The sequence below is a fragment of the Bison bison genome, unplaced genomic scaffold (genome assembly GCF_000754665.1).
Source record: "Bison bison bison isolate TAMUID 2011002044 unplaced genomic scaffold, Bison_UMD1.0 scf7180017854266, whole genome shotgun sequence".
Lineage (NCBI taxonomy): Eukaryota > Metazoa > Chordata > Mammalia > Artiodactyla > Bovidae > Bison > Bison bison.
In genome coordinates this window covers 104,244-124,123 of record NW_011484839.1, presented here as the reverse complement: position 1 = coordinate 124,123, position 19,880 = coordinate 104,244, and the positions used below count along the sequence as shown (strand labels likewise).

Sequence of the window (19,880 nt, the reverse complement as noted above, 5' to 3'; positions counted from 1 at the left end):
AGGGCACTATAGTTTGGAAAGATTAACAAACTTGCCCAAAGTTACATGGCTGATATGTAACAGAAAGAAGTTTTAAACCCAAGATTGCCTAACTCCAGAGTCACTATTTTCTTTTTATTGTTAATGGTTATTTACATACTATTTTTAACATGGAGAAAATAAGCTAATCTTCATGAAATGAGATTAAAAATATATTCATATTTGCCTTATTTATTTGAAATCTCTCTTAAGGTTGAGAAGATGAAAAAATAGAGATGAATGGGTTTTTTCTTATTTTTTAAAAAATTGCAGTATAATTGCTTTACTGTCAGGTAAAGCAGGTATATGTATGCGTATATCCACTCTCTCTTGAACCAACTTCCCCCCGCCCCATCCCATCCATCTAGGTCACCACAGAGCACCCAGCTGAGCTCCCTGTGCTATGCAGCAGGTTCCCACTGGCCATCTGTGTTACACACAGTAGTGTTTATGTGTCAGTCCTGCTGTCCCAATATTTGTCTCACCCACCCTTTCCCCCCATTTCCACATTGTCTGTTCTCTGCATCTGTGTCTCTATTCCTGCCCTGCAAACAGGCTCATCTGTAAAATCTTTCTGGATTCCATACATGGGCATTGTGTTGTTCAGTCGCTCAGTTGTGTCTGACTCTTTGTGACCTCATGGTTGCAGCACACCAGGCTTCCCTGTCCTTCACCATCTCCTGAAGTTTGCTCAAGCTCACATCCACTGAATCGGTGATGCCCTCCAACCATCTCATTCTCTGTCATCCCCTTCTCCTCCTGCTGTCAGTTTTTTCCACCAACAGGGTCTTTTCCAATGAGTTGACTCTTTGCATCAGGTGGCCACAGTATTGGAGCTTCAGCTTCGGCATCAGTCCTTCCAATGAACATTCGGATTGATTTCCTTTAGGATTGACTGGTTGGATCTCCTTGTAGTTCACAGGGCTCTCAAGAGTCTTCTCTAACACCACAGTTTGAAAGCGTTGATTCTTTGGCTCTCAGCCTTCTTTATGGTCCACCTCTTACATTGGTACCTGACTGCTGGAAAAACCATAGCTTTGACTATATGGACCTTTGTTGGCAATGTGATGTTTTTGCTTTTTAATATACTCTATAGGTTTGTCATAGCCATAGATATTGTGATTATCCTCATTGCGTAGATGATGCAACTGTACCAAACACTGGCTAGGTTTTAGAGATACAAATCGAATATGACCTTGACTTCTAAATAACTACAATATGCTTTGGCAAACATAGCAGTAAAATTACATATTATAAAAAGGAAGTGATATCTACACCGAATTTTGAATAAGATGTTTGCTTGGCTGCCTTTGAGAGAAAGGGCACTGCAAACAACCAGAACAGTAAATTCAAAGTTATTGATATAACTTAAAATAGAAAGTATTTCAGTATTTGGGAATTGGAGATAATAACTGGCAAAAGAGAAGATGATCATGTTATGTAGAAATGCTAACAGTCTAAAATGATTGTAGACTTAAAATATTCTATTTCTGTTTAAAATCTTCACATTTTGATTGTAGGTTTTAAAAAATTTCCTTTCCTTCCCCCATCACTAATTACATTGGTTGAAGTAAACTCTCAGATGTCTTTCAGTATCTTATAGGTTTCTCCTGGTATTGGAGGAGATATATAATATTTCCTTTTTATTTTTTACTATTTATTTTCATAAAAAACACTAAATAGCAGTAAAGAAAAATAATTTGTTTTTTGTGTCAAGACATCAATGCATTAGAACAGATGGTTTTTTTCTTAAATAGCTGGTATAACAAATCACTATTTACTTAGATTAATGATAGTAAGATTAAATAGTAGGCACTTTTAAAGTTGTAGCCTTTTAATTTGTTGTGTAACATACAGAAAAGTACACAAATTAGAAGTAAATAGTTTGATAAATTTTCAGATTCATCATCATCTACTTCACCAATCCAAATCAATAAATTGAACATTATCAGAATCCTAAAAATCTCCTCAGGCCTCCTACTAGTCTTGCTTGCCCTCATCCTAAAGGTAATCACTATTTTGACTTACACGTTCATAGATTAGTTTTGCCTGTTATCGAACTTTCTGTGTATTTATGTGGAGTGTGTACCCAGGAGTAAAATTGTTCAGTTGTAGGGTATGTGAATGTAGTGCCAGATCAACCACATATTTAGTAATTTAAAACAGCATCCATTTATTATCTCATAGTTTCCTTGGGTCAGATGTCCAGGCCCAGCTTAGCTGGTTTCTCTGCTTAGGGTCTCAAGACTGCATCCAGCGAGTCCACTTGGGGCTGTGATCTTATAGAAGACTCACACCCTCATCCAGGCTCACGGGATTGTTGGCAGAATTCATTTCCTTGAAGCTGTAGGACTCATAGCAGCTTGCTTCTTCAAGGCCAGAAGGAGACTGTCTCTGAGTTCTTAGGAAAGACTAAGCTGTCTTCTTTAATTACACATTTTTATCTTGAGATAATTGCAGATTTATATGTAATTATAAAAACAGCTAAATCTACTGTATTCTTTACTGAGTTTCTTGGCATATTGATATTTTCTTATGTACAAATTTTTTTATTTTAAGATTTGCATAGGAATATTTAAGGAAACAGTTTTCTCAGTCCAGGTTTCATATAGATAGGCCTTTAATAGAATGGAATCATTGTTAGTTTTATACATTTTACAAAAACTTGAAAATCTTTGCAATAGGCTAACATTTGAAGATAGTTGTCAGATCAAGATCTCTTTGTTTTCTCATTAAACTTTTGTTTTCATTTAAGAGTATTAGTCATGAGTTAAATAAACTGCAGAGCTAACATAGTCCCAAAACTGCCTTCATTTTTTCTTCTAATTAAAAAAAAAATAGTTTTATTTCTTTTTAATTTTTGGTTCTGCCGGGTTGTTACTGCTGTGTCATTATTACTGCTTTTCTCCGGTTGTGGAGAGCAGGACCTACTCTGTAGCTGTAGTGCATGGGCTTCCTCACTGTGGTGGCCTGATGAAGCGCATGGGCTCTAGGATGCTCGCACTTCAGTCTTTGGGGCATGTGAGCTCAGTACTTACGGCTCCCGGGCTCTAGAGCACAGGCTCAGTAGTTGTGGTGCATGGGCTTAGTTGCTCTGCAGCATGTGGGATATTCCCAGATCAGGGATCAAACCCGAGTCTCCTGCATTGGCAGGCGGATTCTTTACCACTGAGCCACCAAGGAAGCCCCTGCCTTGACTTGTGACACCATCTACACATGCTGGAGGTTCCCAGAACCACCCTTAGTTTAAATAATAGGCTAGCAGAACTCGCTGAGGAACTATTATACTTATGGTTACAGTTTATTACAGGGGAGATTATAGGTTGTGTGTGTGTATGTGTTTGTCAGTCTTGTCTGACTCTTTGTGACCACATGGACTCGTGGGTTAAAACTTGTCAAAAGAAGGGATGCATAGGCAGCTTCAGAGGGTTTCAAACACCAAGTGCTCTCTTTGGTGGTCCCACCTTTGAGTGTGGCAGTATGCATTGGACATTGTTGGTCAGCGATGCTCATCTGAGCTTCAGGGTCAGAGTTTTTATTTTTATTATATCCATTAAATAGCTATAACTGTTTATCTCTTTGATTGATTAACTAATTGCCCAATATGGTCGATCCCATCTTCCAGGTAGACTAATACCAGATGACTCAAAGCCCTCCAACCTTAAGCGAAGAGTTTGCGTTGAACCCCTAGGAAATAAAATTGAAGCGTTCATTAACCTCTCAGAACTGTGTATTTCAAAATTTTTTACTGTGACCCAGCATAGGTGTGTTTTTTAATGTTTATGAATGTATATATGTAGGGGCGTGTGTGTATTAAGCTGTAATTCAGTGTTTCTGAAAACACTAGTCCACTACATTTATAAAGAGTGTTAATGGCTATCCCCTGAACTGATGGCTTGTAATGAGATTTTAGTTCATAGTTAAAAATCCTGACTCTGAAAATCAGACCATTGAGAATAGTGATGGCTAATTATTAGAAGGAACCAGCTTAAAACTGTAGGACCTGAACAGATAAGATCTGAAGAGGAATTGAGGTTCTCTTGCATGGAGTGGTCTCCAGAAGTACAGACTGGAAAGGATAGTATAGTTGGTGCAAAATGTTATCCAATAGGGAAACTTGGATTTTTAAAATATAAAAATCAGAATGTTCATTTTTGTGCTTTGTTGCTAATTTCTCAAAGCTGCTTAGAATAATTTGATTCATCTTTCCTCAGATCTTTGCATGCTAATTCTTTCTTTTCATTCCGATTTCAGTATAAGTGGTCTCCTCAGTTAGACTTTCCTTGTGTCCATTTTAAAATAGTCACCCCATCACTTTTAATCCTGTCATCCTGTTTTCATTCTTGGCATAGCCATTACCCTTACCTGATTATTCCCCCCTATTTGCCTATCTCCTTCTCTAAAATGTTAGCTCCATTAGATCAGGGGCTTTATCTTGCTCACTGTTTTATTCCCGGTATTTAAACAGCATGTCTGGTAGGTAGTATGTACTCAAATAATGTGTCTTAAATGAGTGATCTAGTCAGTGTTCCTCTTAAACCTCAAACAGAATACATTTCTTTTGGTGAGACTAGAGTATACTATAATTATCACCTCCCTTGTTCATTATACTTCTTTCCTGTTTGTGCAGTCTAAGATTGCATTTACTTTTTTGGCAAGCTCATTGTACCATATATTCATTTAGTTTACAGTGAGCTAAAATTTCCTGGTATTTTTCACATGAACTGTTGCACATACTTTTTCTCTCCCTGCCTTTTTTTTTTTTTAAGTAGGTAGTAGGGTTTGTGTGTGCGTGTGTGCATGTACACATGTGCTCACACGAATACCCATTTATAGATTTGGCCTTTTAAATTTTTTTCATCAGCATTTTTGAGTATGATCTAAGAGGGAGGCTAATTAAGAACTAATGGTAGGTTTGCTGAAGAGATCTTAAGATGAATTGAAAGGCTAGAGGAACCCAGAAGATTGACCGGATCCCAGATTTAAGCTGAAAATACTCATTCATTTGGAGGGGCTATGTGCAAGCTGAGGAGGTAGATTCTCTTAGACAGATTTTGGAAGATCTCAGTTGACATGCATAGGTTTGCTTCTTCCTATTCTTAAAAGAAATGTAGCATGATTTCTGCCAGGTTCAGACCTAGCACTGGAGTTAAACCCTTCATGAATCTAAATATTACTCTCTTTGAAACTTAGTATGGACATGAGTATAGTAATACTTGAAGAATTATGTTCTCTTGCATCTGTCCCCTCTTCCTTCCCTGATTTTCCTTTCCTAGCCATCCCACCCTCCCACACTGTGTCCTCAAGATCCTAACCTTCTTGTTTAAAGCAGTCAGTGGAGCATTTTTAATTGCCCTTTATCATTTATAAAACCTTAAGTCATTGTGAACTTCCCAGCACTATTCCTACAGGTCAGTGCCTCTTATATTCTTCTTAATTCTGTCTTTTGTACTCTGCGTTTTGAAATCTGGCAAGTTTGCAACCAGTATTTTTAGATATACTACATCTGTCCTTGTTAGAATCATTTCTTATTGAATTGTTGGAATTTGATTTTTGAGTCCTGACTTGCTGAACTGTATTTCCTGACTTTGTTGATCTGTCTTGTGCTTTTGTAAGTTTCAGGCCACATGATGATACTTTTTTTCCTTTAACATCAAAAGGCCTACATTTATGACACACAGCTAGTATGCCTAAGCATGTTGTGGATGCCAAAAGGTCATGTTTAGTTTTTTCATATAATTCCCATCACTTCTACTTCCACAAATAACTTCTCTTGTGGTTAGAGTTACATCCAGAGATGCAGTTTCTCTCACGACTTCCTTTGCATTCTGCAAGATGAAATTATAATATGAAATTAAGTATATTTTGTGATTTCTAAAATGCTTTTGACTTTTTATGTATAGCTACTCTTCAGTATTTGATTTTCTCTTGCCTAAAGCTGTAAATCAAATTCAAATACCTTATTTAAAAATTTTTCCTTATTGCAAATGTATTTAAATTAGCCTCCCCTTACCATCATTTTTATTTATGTTAGTAATTACTTGAGTGTTCAAGTAGTTTTTTAAATATCTCCGAATTCTGAAAGTAAAATTGATTTTTCATAAATTGTATACAAAAAACCAGTGTCTTTGAACATAACCAATTCTCAATCTTCTCTTTAAGGATTTGAGGGTTGTTTTTTTTTCCTTTATATTTATTTTATTCAGTTCAGTTCAGTTCAGTCGCTCAGTCGTGTCTGACTCTTTGTGACCCCATGATTCGCAGCACGCCAGGTCTCCCTGTCCATCACCAACTCCTCGAGTTCACTGAGACTCACGTCCATCGAGTCAGTGATGCCATCCAGCCATCTCATCCTCTGTCGTCCCCTTCTCCTCCTGCCCCCAATCCCTCCCAGCATCAGAGTCTTTTCCAATGAGTCAACTCTTCACATGAGGTGGCCAAAGTACTGGAGTTTCAACTTTAGCATCATTCCTTCCAAAGAACTCCCAGGGCGAACCTCCTTTAGAATGGACTGGTTGGATCCCCTTGCAGTCCAAGGGACTCTCAAGAGTCTTCTCCAACACCACAGCTCAAAAGCATGAATTCTTCGGCACTCAGCTTTCTTCACAGTCCAACTCTCGCATCTATACACAACTACTGGAAAAACCATAGCCTTGACTGGACGGACCTTTGTTGGCAAAGTAATGTCTCTGCTTTTGAATATGCTATCTAGGTTGGTTATAACTTTTCTTCCAAGGAGTAAGCGTCTTTTAATTTCATGGCTGCAGTCACCATCTGCAGTGATTTTGGGGCCCCAAAAAATAAAGTCGGACACTGTTTCCACTGTTTCCCCATCTGTTTCCCATGAAGTGATGGGACCAGATGCCATGATCTTCGTTTTCTGAATGTTGAGCTTTAAGCCAACTTTTTCACTCTCCTCTTTCACTTTCATCAAGAGGCTTTTTAGTTCCTCTTCACTTTCTGCCATAAGGGTAGTGTCATCTGCACATCTGAGGTTATTGATATTTCTCCCGTCAATCTTGATTCCAGCTTGTGTTTCTTCCAGTCCAGCGTTTCTCATAATATACTCTGCATATAAGTTAAATAAGCAGGGTGACAATATACAGCCTTGATGTACTCCTTTTCCTATTTGGAATCAGTCTGCTGTTCCATGTCCAGTTCAACTGTTGCTTCCTGACCTGCATATAGGTTTCCCTAGAGGCAGGTCAGGTGGTCTGGTATTCCCATCTCTTTTAGAATTTTCCACAGTTTATTGTGATTCACACAGTCAAAGGCTTTGTTTGGCATAGTCAATAAAGCAGAAATAGATGTTTTTCTGGAACTCTCTTGCTTTTTCGATGATCCAGCTTTGAAAATATTGTCCAAAGAATTTAGAATGTGATGATTAGTGTTGTCCACCAAATTATGCAACTGTGTGGTGGTTAATTTGCTTACACTATTTCCCTTATACTGTATCAGGTTTTCTCAAGACTGTAAAAATGTATTTCACCCATGGGTTTTGTCAGACTGCCTTTACCACACTTCAGTCTCTCTTTTTATCTGGAAGAAATAGAAAATAGCAAATGGATTTACTGCTTTGGAAAGCCTACTGATGCCTCATTCATTGTCTTAAATGTAATGCTTTATGGACTTTGGACCAGTAGTCATCTATGACAATAACTTAGCAGAAGAGTTGAGCTTTGCTGTTATTTCAGTGTGATAGATATTTGTCCTGTCTGTGCCTGAACTCTTTCATCTGCAGTTAAGAATAATTAATATTTGATTAATTTTAATAATTTGATTAATAGGAATATTGTGAAGTCAAATAAGAAATAGTGAAAACTTTTGGGAAGGAAAATTATTTTTGAATTAACATATTCAAGAAATCTTACAGTAAATAGATGGGGAAACAATGGAAACAGACAGACTTTATTTTCTTGGGCTCCAAAATAATTGCAGATGATGACTGCAGCCATGAAATTAAAAGATGCTGACTCCTTGGAAACTTATGACCAACCTAGACAGCATAGTAAACAGCAGAGACATTACTCTGCCAACAAAGGTCTGTCTAGTCAAAGCTATAGTTTTTCCAGTAGTCATGTATGGATGTGAGAGTTGGACCATAAAGAAAGCAGAGTGCTGAAGAATTGATGCTTTTGAACTGTGATGTTGGAGAAGACTCTTGAGAGTCCCTAGAACTGCAAGGAGATCAAACCAGTCAGTCCCAAAGGAAGTCAGTCCTGAACCTTCATTGTAAAGACTGATGCAGAAGCTGAAGCTGCAATACTTTGGCTACCTAATGTGAAGAGCTGACTCATTAGAAAAGACTCTGATGCTGGGAAGGATTGAAGGCAGGAGGAGAAAGGGACAACAGAGGACGAGATGGTTGGATGGCATCTCAGACTCAATGGACATGAGTTTGAGCAAGCTCCGGGAGGTGGTAAAGGATAGGGAAGCCTGGTGTGCTGCAGTCAGTGGGGTTGCAAAGAGTCAGACATGACTGAACAACTGAACAAGAAGCATTTTAGAAAAGATGCTGTGGGAAGTTTGTATTATTTACCTAAGTGATATTTATATATAATATTTTAATTTTTTTGATAGAGTTTCTTTTTCATTTTCTTCTTTTTTATCCTTTTCTTTATTTTTGGTTTTGGCTGTGCTGGGTCTGTGTTGCTGCATGGGCTTTCTCTAGGTGCGGCAAGCAGGGGTTACTGTCTAGTAGCAGTGCATGGCTTCTCACTGAGGTGCTTCTCTGGTTGTGGAGGCTGGCTTCAGTAGCTGCGGCACGTGGGCTTAGTAGGCTTAGTTCCTTCAAGGCGTGTGGGATCTTTCTGGAACAGGGATCAAAACCGTAACTCCTGCACTGGCAGGCAGATTCTTAACCAGTGAGCCACCAGGGAAGCCCTAATATTTTAATTTTTTATTAGTGGTGTGATAATTTTGAATTGTTTTATGGAAAGGGCTTTAAATTTTGTACTTGTGATAAAACTCATTCTCTAATTTCGTTTTCTCTCTCTCATACAGTGAAGTGAAGTGAACTCTCTCAGTTGTGTCCAACTCTTTGCAACCCCATAGACTGTAGCCTACCAAGGCTTCTCTGTCCATGGGTTTTCCAGGCAATAGTACTGGAGTGGATTGCTATTTCCTTCCCAAGTTTGCAATTCAACTGTAGCCTGCCATTTTCCCTTCATTTATTTAAGAAAAGTATTTAACACTGTCACTTTCTTCCCATTTACTTCTTAATCTACTGTAATATGGCTTACACCTCAACCACTGTGTTAAACTATTCTTACCAGTAACCTGGAATATCTTACAGTGCCAGAAAGTAAAGAAGTGTTCAAAATATGGTGCTGGTAAACAGAGCTTAGGAACCAACTTGAAGGAGCTCTAAAAGGTCAAAGATGGAAAAATTTGAATGACAAATAATCTTGTTATCAGATTATAACCCATAGAATAAAATAAGTTTATACCAGTCCATGAGTCTATACAAGTATAAATAATTGAATAAGTGAATGACTGAATGAATAGATAAAGAGAAGAGGCAACGTTTGTTTGTAGTAGAATTCCAGTTGAAAATGTGGAAGGAATGATGGAAATAAATATTTTCCATTAGGGAAATAACCACAGTAATAATAACTGTTAAAGGCAGCAGTCATCAGTTTTAGCTAAAATAACTAGGCAAATATTTATGAGAGGCAAGATATTTGCATAGTCTGATAAGATACTTAATAATTATAAAAGGAGAAATTTATGATAGTCATGGCAGACATTACTTTAACCAAGGGATCAAAGTTAACAGTACCAGTTATAAGACATACTGTCATCACAGTAAAGCCTGATAAGGTGCTGCAGTGAGGTGGGCACAGTATCACATTACAGCAGTAACAATAGTATCTGACATTTCTGAGTATTTGTGTGCCAGACGCCACACTAAGCACTTTACTAGCATTATCTGTTAGGCCTCACATAGCCCTAGAAGATAGACACTATTATTATCTCCATTTTACAGATGATGAAACTGGGACCCAGGGCTGGCTGAGTCCAAAGCGCTTTGCTTTAATCACAACATTATGCTGAGAACAGCTTTTAGTGTCATTAGTAATTTGTGGACTGCTGAATTCAGTATATTTAATGTTGTCAGTAAGGAACTTCATGAAATTTTGTGGTTTAATGTGTTTAAGATATAATTTTGTTTAGAAACAAAAGACAAAGTTTTGAACAATATGGCATTGAAAAAGCAACACAAACTAATGTAAAATAGGTTAAATATTATTTGTTTTTATATCACGTATAACCATTTTGTAAACAAAAAAGTTTTCATGAAATATTTGATATTTTTATTGAAACCACTTAGCAACTCTAACGGAGAAGGCAGTGGCACCCCACTCAGTACTCTTGCCTGGAAAATCCATGGACGGAGTAGCCTGGTGGGCTGCAGTCCATGGGGTCGCTAAGAGTTGGACACGACTGAGCGACTTCACTTTCACTTTTTACTTTCATGCATGGAGAAGGAAATGGCAACCCACTCCAGTGTTCTTGCCTGGGAGAACCAGCCCACCAAGGGGAGCCTGGTGGGCTGCCGTCTTTGGGGTCGCACAGGGTCGGACACGACTGAAGCGACTTAGCAGCAGCAGCAGCAGCAACCCTAAATGTAAAAATCTGGTCCTATTACTTCCCTGTATGTAGTGAATTACTGATTCCCTATTTCAGTTTAGCATAAAGTCCAGATATTTTAGCATAACTTACAACACTTGATAATCTAACCCATTACCTTTCTGTCTTAATTGCTTATCATTTTTCCACATGCATTGTTTTCTTATCATGCCAAATTACTTGTTATTCCCAGAATACAACTGTTTAAATTTCTTTATTATATATAACATTTCATGTGTACACAAAATCAGAGTATCTGTCACTCAGCTACAACAGCCATCAGTTTATAGGCAATTTTTTGTCTAGATGACCCTATGGCTATCATTACCACCCCCTCCAGCAACTATCTTGAAACACACCTCAGTGATCGTGTCATCTGTAAATATTTCAGTTTATATACCTAGAAGACAAAGGTTTTTGCTTTAAAACACAACTTTAAAATTAGTTTCACACTTAATAACTATTATTCCTTCATAATCAAATATCCAATCAAAGTTAAAGTGCCCTAGTATTAACAAATATGGTCTTACACACTTTCTCGGGTCTGTATCAAGACAAGGGCCACATATTGCATTCAATTGATATGAATTTTGAGTGTCTTCTTTTTTCTTTTTAATTTTGGCATTACATTTAGTCTTAAGTCTCTTGATCTGTGGTTACACTTTGTTTCTTATAGTTTCTTTGTGAAGAAACTGAGCCATTTGTCTTTAAAGTTTCCCACGTTCTGGATTTTGCTGAATACATTCCCATGGTATGCTCTAACATGTTTTCTCTCTCTGTATTTCCTGTCACATAATAATAAATTTTTATTTAAAAAAAATAACTTTTCATGAATATCTACTATTTGTCTGAACTACTATGTGGATGATTAAATGAAATACAATAATATTATCTTACAATGTAAAATTCAGGACTTATGACAATAAAAGAGAATGTCGTCACTAGGTAAAAGTGGAAACCTGGATACTAGCACAAGTCATAAGAATAAGCCTTTTAATTTGTGAATGTGGGAGTTCACAGATGTAAAGAAAACAAAATAAAATAATTGCCTCACGTCTATCAAAAACTCTGAAAACAAATCTGTGGGTAAAACTCAGAAGACTTTGACATAATAATTTGGATCAATTTTTCCTGCTTTTTTTTTCTCTTTAACAGCAAGTCTTTATTGGTACCCTTGGAAATAATGTTATGTAATGAATGCATAAGAAGTTGCCACTAATGTTTGATAAATATTATTAAAATCAACTATAAATTTATTGTTTTTAGAGTTTAGTTTAATATGAGTACTTAAGGAAATAATTATATAATTCACCCTAAAATAAAAATATTAAAAACTAAGATCCTTTATATGTCTTAGCACAGTCAAATAAAAAAAAATTTTCAATAAATAAATGTAAATATCTGAAGACAATTTGATATTATAAACCTAACTTAGAAGGCATTTTAGTTCTGTTAAACTGTTTATAGTAAGCCAGGATGCTAGTTTTTAAGTTGGAAGGTTTTTAGCTGTAATACAGTTTAAATATGTTGTTGAAAATTCCTCATTTTGTGTTTTATTATTACCAAAGACTTATATCAGTTTTGTTACTTGAGATACTGTATTCCTTTGTATTGTTGTAAAAATGTGTGAAATAGAACTTTAATTTTTTTATATTTTTCCCTAAGAAAGGAACCTGTGCTCAGTAGTAGATGTATAGTAGTCATGTGACCATTCTCCCCTTCTTTTTGAAGATTTTTGATTTCCATTCCCCTATTACTTTGTAAAGAATTGGAGAGTGCACTGCAAATCTGATGTTCCCTCACCCCGAAAGACTTGATCTATTTCCTATTTAATAATAAATATTTGGGCTTCCTGGTGGCTCAGATGGTAAAGAGTATGCCTGCAATGCAGGAGACCTGAGTTCTGACCCCTGGGTTGGGAAAATCACCTGGAGAAGAGAATGGCCATGGACAGAAGAGCCTGGCGGGCTGTAGTCCATGGGGTCGCAAGAGTTGGACACAACAGAGCAACTAACACACAATAAGTATTAATAAATATTACTACTAATAAATATAATAAATATTCTACAGATAATATTTTCCTTTATAACTATAAGCATAATGAGTGGGAAATTAATACAGCAGGAGCTGTTGGGACTGAGAGAAAGATTGGACAGAATATGTTGAATGCTTATGTGGGCGAAAAAGAAAAATTGTAACATTGAGAAAAGTTACTATTAACTACCCTTTTGTATATTTGTGTAAATTGGGAAATTGCCTACATTAAAAATGATTAGTTACTTAACATTTCAGTGTCCATGTTCCATGAGAATATAGCTTTAAAGTATAGTTTTAAATATATTTTAAATATATTTTTATAAAAATGTAATATAGTTTTAAAATCACTAGTAAAGTAATGCTCAAAATTCTCCAAGCCAGGATTCAGCAATACATGAACCGTGAACTTTCAGATGTTCAAGCTGGTTTTAGAAAAGGCAGAGGAACCAGAGATCAAATTGCCAACATCCACTGGATCATCGAAAAAGCAAGAGAGTTCCAGAAAAACATCTATTTCTGCTTTATTGACTATGCCAAAGCCTTTGACTGTGTGGATCACAATAAACTGTGGACGATTCTGAAAGAGATGGGAGTACCAGACCACCTGACCTGCCTCTTGAGAAACCTGTATGCAGGTCAGGAAGCAACAGTTAGAACTGGACATGGAACAGCAGACTGGTTCCAAATAGGAAAAGGAGTACGTCAAGGCTGTATATTGTCACCCTGCTTATTTAACTTATATGCAGAGTACCTCATGAGAAACGCTGGGGTGGAGGAAGCACAAAATGGAATCAAGATTGCCAGGAGAAATATCAATAACCTCAGATATGCAGATGATACCACCCTTATGGCAGAAAGTGAAGAACTAAAGAGCCTCTTGATGAAAGTGAGAGGAGAGTGAAAAAGTTGGCTTAAAGCTCAACATTAAGAAAACGAAGATCATGGCATCTGGTCCCATGACTTCATGGGAAATAGATGGGGAAACAGTGGAAACAGTGTCAGACTTTATTTTCTTGGGCTCCCAAATCACTGCAGATGATGATTGCAGCCATGAAATTAAAAGATGCTGACTCCTTGGAAACTTATGACCAACCTAGACAGCATAGTAAACAGCAGAGACATTACTCTGTCAACAAAGGTCCATCTAGTCAAGGCTATGGTTTTTCCAGTAGTCATGTATGGATGTGAGAATTGGACTGTGAAGAAAGCTGAGCACCAAAGAATTGATACTTTTGAACTGTGGTGTTGGAGAAGACTCTTGAGAGTCCCTTGGACTGCAAAGAGATGCAACCATTCCATCCCAAAGGAGATCAGTCCCGGGTGTTCATTGGAAGGACTGATGTTGAAGCTGAAACTCCAATACTTTGGCCACCTAATACGAAGAGCTGCCTCATTTGAAAAGACCCTGATACTGGGAAAGATTGAGGGCAGGAGGAGAAGGGGACGACAGAGGATGAGATGGTTGGATGGCATCACTGACTCAATGGACATGAGTTTGGGTAAACTCCAGGAGCTGATGATGGACAGGGAGGCCTGGCGTCCTGCGGTTAATGGGGTTGCAAAGAGTTGGACATGACTGAGCCACTGACTGAACTGAACTGAATAGTAGAAGGAATGTTTGATTATAAATATTTGATTGTCTACTGTTAAGATTCATCGTTAAATGGATTTTGAATCGAGTAATAGAATCTATTGAGAAGCTTTGTACGAGAAGTGAGATATTTTGGAAATCACCCTCGGTTCTGTGAATAGTGTCAGTGAGTTAAGATATTGAAAGAAAATGGCAAGAACATCTAAATCTTATATTCCAACCCTTACTTCTTTCTGAGGATCTAGTCCCAAATTTCCAATTACTCAAACTTTCCATTTCAAGCTCAGTGTGAAAAGAATTAAATCATGTACCCATACACACCCTTTCTCAACTAGATTTCCTGTTTCTTTTGTCTTCTCCTGTACTAGTACTTGGTCTAGAAAACAAGTATTGACTCTTCCTGCTTGTCAGCCATACCCACCCATGTATAGTTTATTTCTACATCTTGGAAAGAGGACTGGAAAAAACTGAACTTGTTTCTTGCATCGTTACTAGTATCTCTGCAATTTTGAGAAAGTCATTTACTTTCTTTTGTATTCAAATTAATCTCTATATCTTAGGGTATTTGAACCAGTCTCTGTAATATATTGGTATTTGAACCAATCCATGTAACTTACAATACAAATACAAAACTTACTTGTATTATGCAGTGGTTAAGAGCATGTTTTCCATTATAAGGCTTTCTGCCTCCTCATCCCTGGTTCATCTTGCAGTAGCCGTGTGGTTTCAGGCAAGTTATTTCTCTATGCCTTAGTGCGTGCTTGCTTGGTCACTTTAGTCATGTCCAACTCTCTGCGACCTTATGGACGGTAGCCCGCCAGGCTCCTCTGTCCATGAGATTCTCCAGGCAAGAATACTGGAGTGGGTTGCCATGCCCTCCTCCCGGGGATCTTCCCAATCCAGGGATCCAACTGGTGTCTCTTATGTCTTCTGAATTGGCAGGCAAGTTCTTTACCCCTAGCGCCACCTAGGAAGCCTCTCTGCCTTAGTATCCTTAGCTCTGAGGATATAGTAGTACATATCTAACAGAGTTGTTTTTGTTTTTTCATTTTTATTAGAGTATAGTTGGTTTACAATGTTGCATTAGTTTCAGGTGTACAGCAAAGATTACACATATATTTATATATATACATCCACTTTTTTTAAAGATTCTTTTCCCATATAGGCCATTACAGAGAATTGAGTCGAGTTCCCTGTACTAAACAGCAGGCTCTTATTAGTTTACGTCTTTCATATGTAGTAGTGTGTATATGAGGCTTCCCAGGTGGCTCAGTAGTAAAGAATCCGCCTACCAAGCAGGAGATGTGGGATTGATCCCTGGGCCAGGAAGCTCCCCTGGAAATGAAAATGGCGACCCACTGCAGTATTCTTGCCTGGGCCTGGTGGGCTACAGTCCATGGGGTTACAAAAAGTCAGACACGTCTTAGTGACTAAGCAGCCACAGTGGTAATGTGTATATGTCAATTTCAGTCTCCCATTTATTCCCCCCTCCCATCCCCTGGGAACCATACATTTGTTTTCTACCTGTACTCTACTTCTGTTTTGTAAATAAGTTTATTTGTATCCTTTTTTAAGATCACAATAAGCAATATCATATGATACTTATCTTTCTGTGTCTGACTTTCTTCACTGAGTATCACAGTCTCTTGGTGCATCCATGTTGCTGCAGATGGCATTATTTTGTTCTTTTTTATGGCTAATATTCCATTGTATATTTGTAGCACATCTTCTTTATCCATTTCTTTGTTGATGTACATTTAGGTTTCTTCTGTGTCCTGGCTATTGTAAATTGTGTTGCAGTGAACATTGGAATGCATGTATCTCTTTGAATTTTGGTTTTCTTCGTAGGGTTGTTTTTAAGATTAACTGAGTTACTGTACTGTAGATCCTTGAACAATGTGGGGTTAGCGACTCACTGAAAGATCCAATTATAATTTATAGTTAGTTTTCCCTTTATGTGATTCCTCCATATTTGTAGTTCATGATTCCTCCATATCTGTGGTTCCACATCCTTGGATGAAACCAGTGGTGGATTATGTAGCACTGTAGTATTTATTGGAAAAAATCTGTATATAAGTGGACCCAGGCAGTTTAAATCCACATTGTTCATGTGTATATCATATTAGGCATAGTGCCTAGAACATAGTAAGGATAATATGTGTTAGCTCTTCTTCTTATTATTTCTAAAAATTATTTGTGCCCCTAAGTCTCTCATTTTGAAATGCTACTATAAGAATCTCTCCCATGTGCTATACCTCTCCATTATCACTATTACCCTACTACTCAGGATTGAATTAATTATTACATGTAAAATGCTTAGAATAGTGCCTGTCACCTAATAAGCATTTGGTGTTAGCCATTATTATTGGTTATTATGATTTTTACATAGATGACCTCTCAGGTTACTAAGATCCTTTTCTTGCCATTAATGATCCTATGCCTTTAATATCCTTTCCTGCTCTTTACTTTAGTCTTTCTAGGATACTATTCATATAATGTAGCTCCATTTCGGGAGCTTTGATGCCTAAAAGGAAAAAAAAAAACTAAAAACAGGTTCTTTGATGCAGATGTTAGGTGATCTGCCAAGACCAGTTGAAAAAATGGCATTAATGAAAGAGGTCAATGTGAATTTTGAAACAGTGAAAATTTTGTTTTAGGTATTTCATTCTACTAAAACAGTCTCAATATTTTATAGGAGAAAAATGGTATTAATTATCAAATTCAGGAGGACTTGCTACTTATTTTTAGTAACTGACCAAAACTCAAATTGTTATATGAAAAACTCAACAGTTTAGTTGAAACAGAATGTGGAGAGTAAAGGTCAGGAATGTTTTAGGAGTTTTTTGAGGTTAGGAAAATAAATTAATGTATGAATTCAGGTTTAAGTAAGAGAAAATTTTAAGTAGGATTAGTTATTCTTTATAGACAGATCTTATGTGTTCATTTCAAAATCTTAAGCTTCTTTTTAGAATTTAAATGAAAATAGCTTCAGTTCTGTGTTTTAAAAATAACATTGTTAGCTTTTTGTTAGGAGAATAATGAGAGACCTTATCTAATTTCTTAAAGAGAAGTCACTTGTTATGTGTTCATTTCCATGACCTCCTCTTTAACCCTTCACTCCTCTTCAGCTGTGTTTATGCTTTAAATATTTTAGAATTATCACGGAGAAAAGTATTTTTCTCTGGTAATAATTGCATTGGAGTTTGTTTTTTTAATGATGATAGCTACATAAAGCCACTTCACTACTGTTTTTGTTTTCAAATAATTTTTTGAAATCAAGTTTTTACGTATATTTTTTAAAAACTTTACTACAGGAAATGGTAGAGTGAGAGTTAAATATGTTACATGGAGGGAAGAACAGTCCATTGGGGGTTAAATTGCAGAGTCTAATGGAATAATAACTGGTAGCACCATCTGCTGGCCTACTTCCGCAGAAGGAGTCAGTATTTTTAACGACATCTCTAATATTCATGCTGATGCATTTTGATGCTTTGTGCATTCATTTCTTTCTGTGCTTTGTTGGAATCTGGCTATCTGCTTACAGCTATTGAGGAAACTCAGCTTTTTAGGAGGGGTTTACGCCTTTTTCATATCTAATTAGGATGAACAGTGGATATAAACTTGCCAAGGCAGAAATGTGTTGATAAATCACAATGTGTATTTGTGGAGGGTTGTGCATCTCTTGGTTGCAGCTTGCTAAATAGGCCATTTAGGAATCTTCTTTCAATGCTTTTTTCTTGAGCACTGCCTGGGGTGGTGAAAAAGCAGAGGGCAAGCCTTTGTCTGACGCCAAAAATGTCTTCAGTGAAGAGGCCAAGAGGAAGGGTAAGTGAAAGCCTGAATGAGTGGGAGGAGGAGGGGTTCTTTGGGCTAAAAGGCTAATGGGATTGAATAACCTTCCTTATTACTGGCTGCTGCTGCGGGAGTCGTACTGCATCGCCATCTTGAGCTTGTTGCTGTTTTCTCGCGTCTTGGTTATTTGTTATAGCCTGTAGGCCTTAAGGTGGCATTTTAGTGAGCGATTCTAAACCCTCCTTCCTTTCTCAGTGCTGTAGCACTGCTATGAAACCTTTGATGAGGCAGGTATAGAAAAGATATCCAGTGAAGCACACTGGAATCAGCATGAAAATGTGTTTGGAAATTCCTGGTGGTTTTTTCCCTTGCTGTAGTCAGAGGCATGTTTACGGGTAAGAATGTAACAAAACTGTGATCTAAGAATATGTGGATGAATGCGTGTTTGAAGAGGATATTCTTTTTAAAATGCTGTTGATTTGCTTCCTGTGATATTGCTAAAATATTAATAATTTTAACGTAAAACTATAAATTTGTTTTTTTCCAGAATTGCTTGAGCAAAATATTATGATATAGAAAGAGAAAAAAATCCTCATTTAACTCTTTCACAGAAGAACTAAAACTTTCTCTAATTTTTAGTATGGTTTTGTCTGTTTACTAACTAGCTATATTGCCGCATAGACTGCACATTAAAATGATTTAAATGGTTTCAGGTTCTAGTTCCAGTTTCTTGTAAAGCAGAGAGGCTTTGTTTTTCTAAAAATCATAATAAACTATGGGGAGTAGTCATTCTGAATGAAAATTGATATTTTAAATTTGTTAATAATTTTCAGAGTTCTGGAATGAAGAGGAAAGAAGATACTTATTCCAAATGCCCAGAATATTTATATGACTTAATTTGGATTAGCTGTATTTATAGGACAAAATTTGAATCAGCTAATTAAGAATGCTGTGAAAATATCAGTGAATCTATATTACCCTTCTTTAATCTTCATTTTTAAAAGCAATAGTTTGGCTTTTTATTTTATACCTAGACTAATATCTAAATCAGCAAAGTGTTTTAATTTTAAACTGTAACACATATATTTGCTTATGTATTTTACTTCTTTAAGCTTAATTCTAAAGTTTTGGTTGTGTGTATTAATTGTTTAAATGTACTTTTATATATTGTGTAAAAATTATTTTGATTTCTCTAGCCTCCATCTTCCAAGAAGAGTGATGGTTCTGGGACATACACTAAGTTGCAGAATACCCAGGTGAGGATCATGTCCGAGAAGAAGCAGAGAAAAAAGGTGGAATCAGAAAGCAAGCAAGAAAAGGCTAATCGTATAATATCAGAGGCCATAGCAAAAGCAAAGGAGCGAGGGGAACGCAATATTCCACGAGTAATGAGCCCTGAAAACTTTCCTAGTGCTTCAGTTGAAGGAAAAGAGGAAAAGAAAGGAAGAAGGATGAAATCCAAGCCAAAGGACAAAGAGAGCAAAAAAACAAAAACTTGTTCTAAATTAAAAGAGAAGACAAAAATTGGGTGAGTTGGTTAAGAATTAAATCTTCCTTAGAAGTTTTTGTAAAGGCAGTCTGTCTAATCTTCTACTTTTGATTTGCGTGTGATGTGTTTACTCTCACTTTGGAGTTTTAAGTTGTGTACCTCATTGTCTTTTTGAATGAATTAGGTATTGATAATATTCCAGAATTTTACTAAATTTACTGATATGTGAACATACCTTTTTGTTAGTAAAAAGAATTTAAAATAGGAAGATATTTTATATATAAAATGGAAAAAGGAAAAAGAAAATCCACACTGCTGTGC

General features: G+C 36.7%; 1 protein-coding gene across 6 annotated transcripts in view; it reads left to right on the top strand.

Moving 5' to 3' along the window:
- Window positions 1-19,880, top strand: part of CHD9 (chromodomain helicase DNA binding protein 9) — a 224,831-nt gene that overhangs the window by 114,650 nt on the left and 90,301 nt on the right. For 4 of the 6 annotated variants that reach the window (XM_010856368.1, XM_010856358.1, XM_010856340.1 and 1 more), the window contains exon 3: window positions 19,267-19,598. In XM_010856368.1, the coding sequence (XP_010854670.1) occupies window positions 19,267-19,598 (332 nt within the window). Of the gene's footprint in view, window positions 1-15,971; window positions 18,104-18,128; window positions 18,466-19,266; window positions 19,599-19,880 lie in introns of those variants that run through there. The other 2 variants (XM_010856377.1, XM_010856386.1) reach the window with 2 other exon arrangements.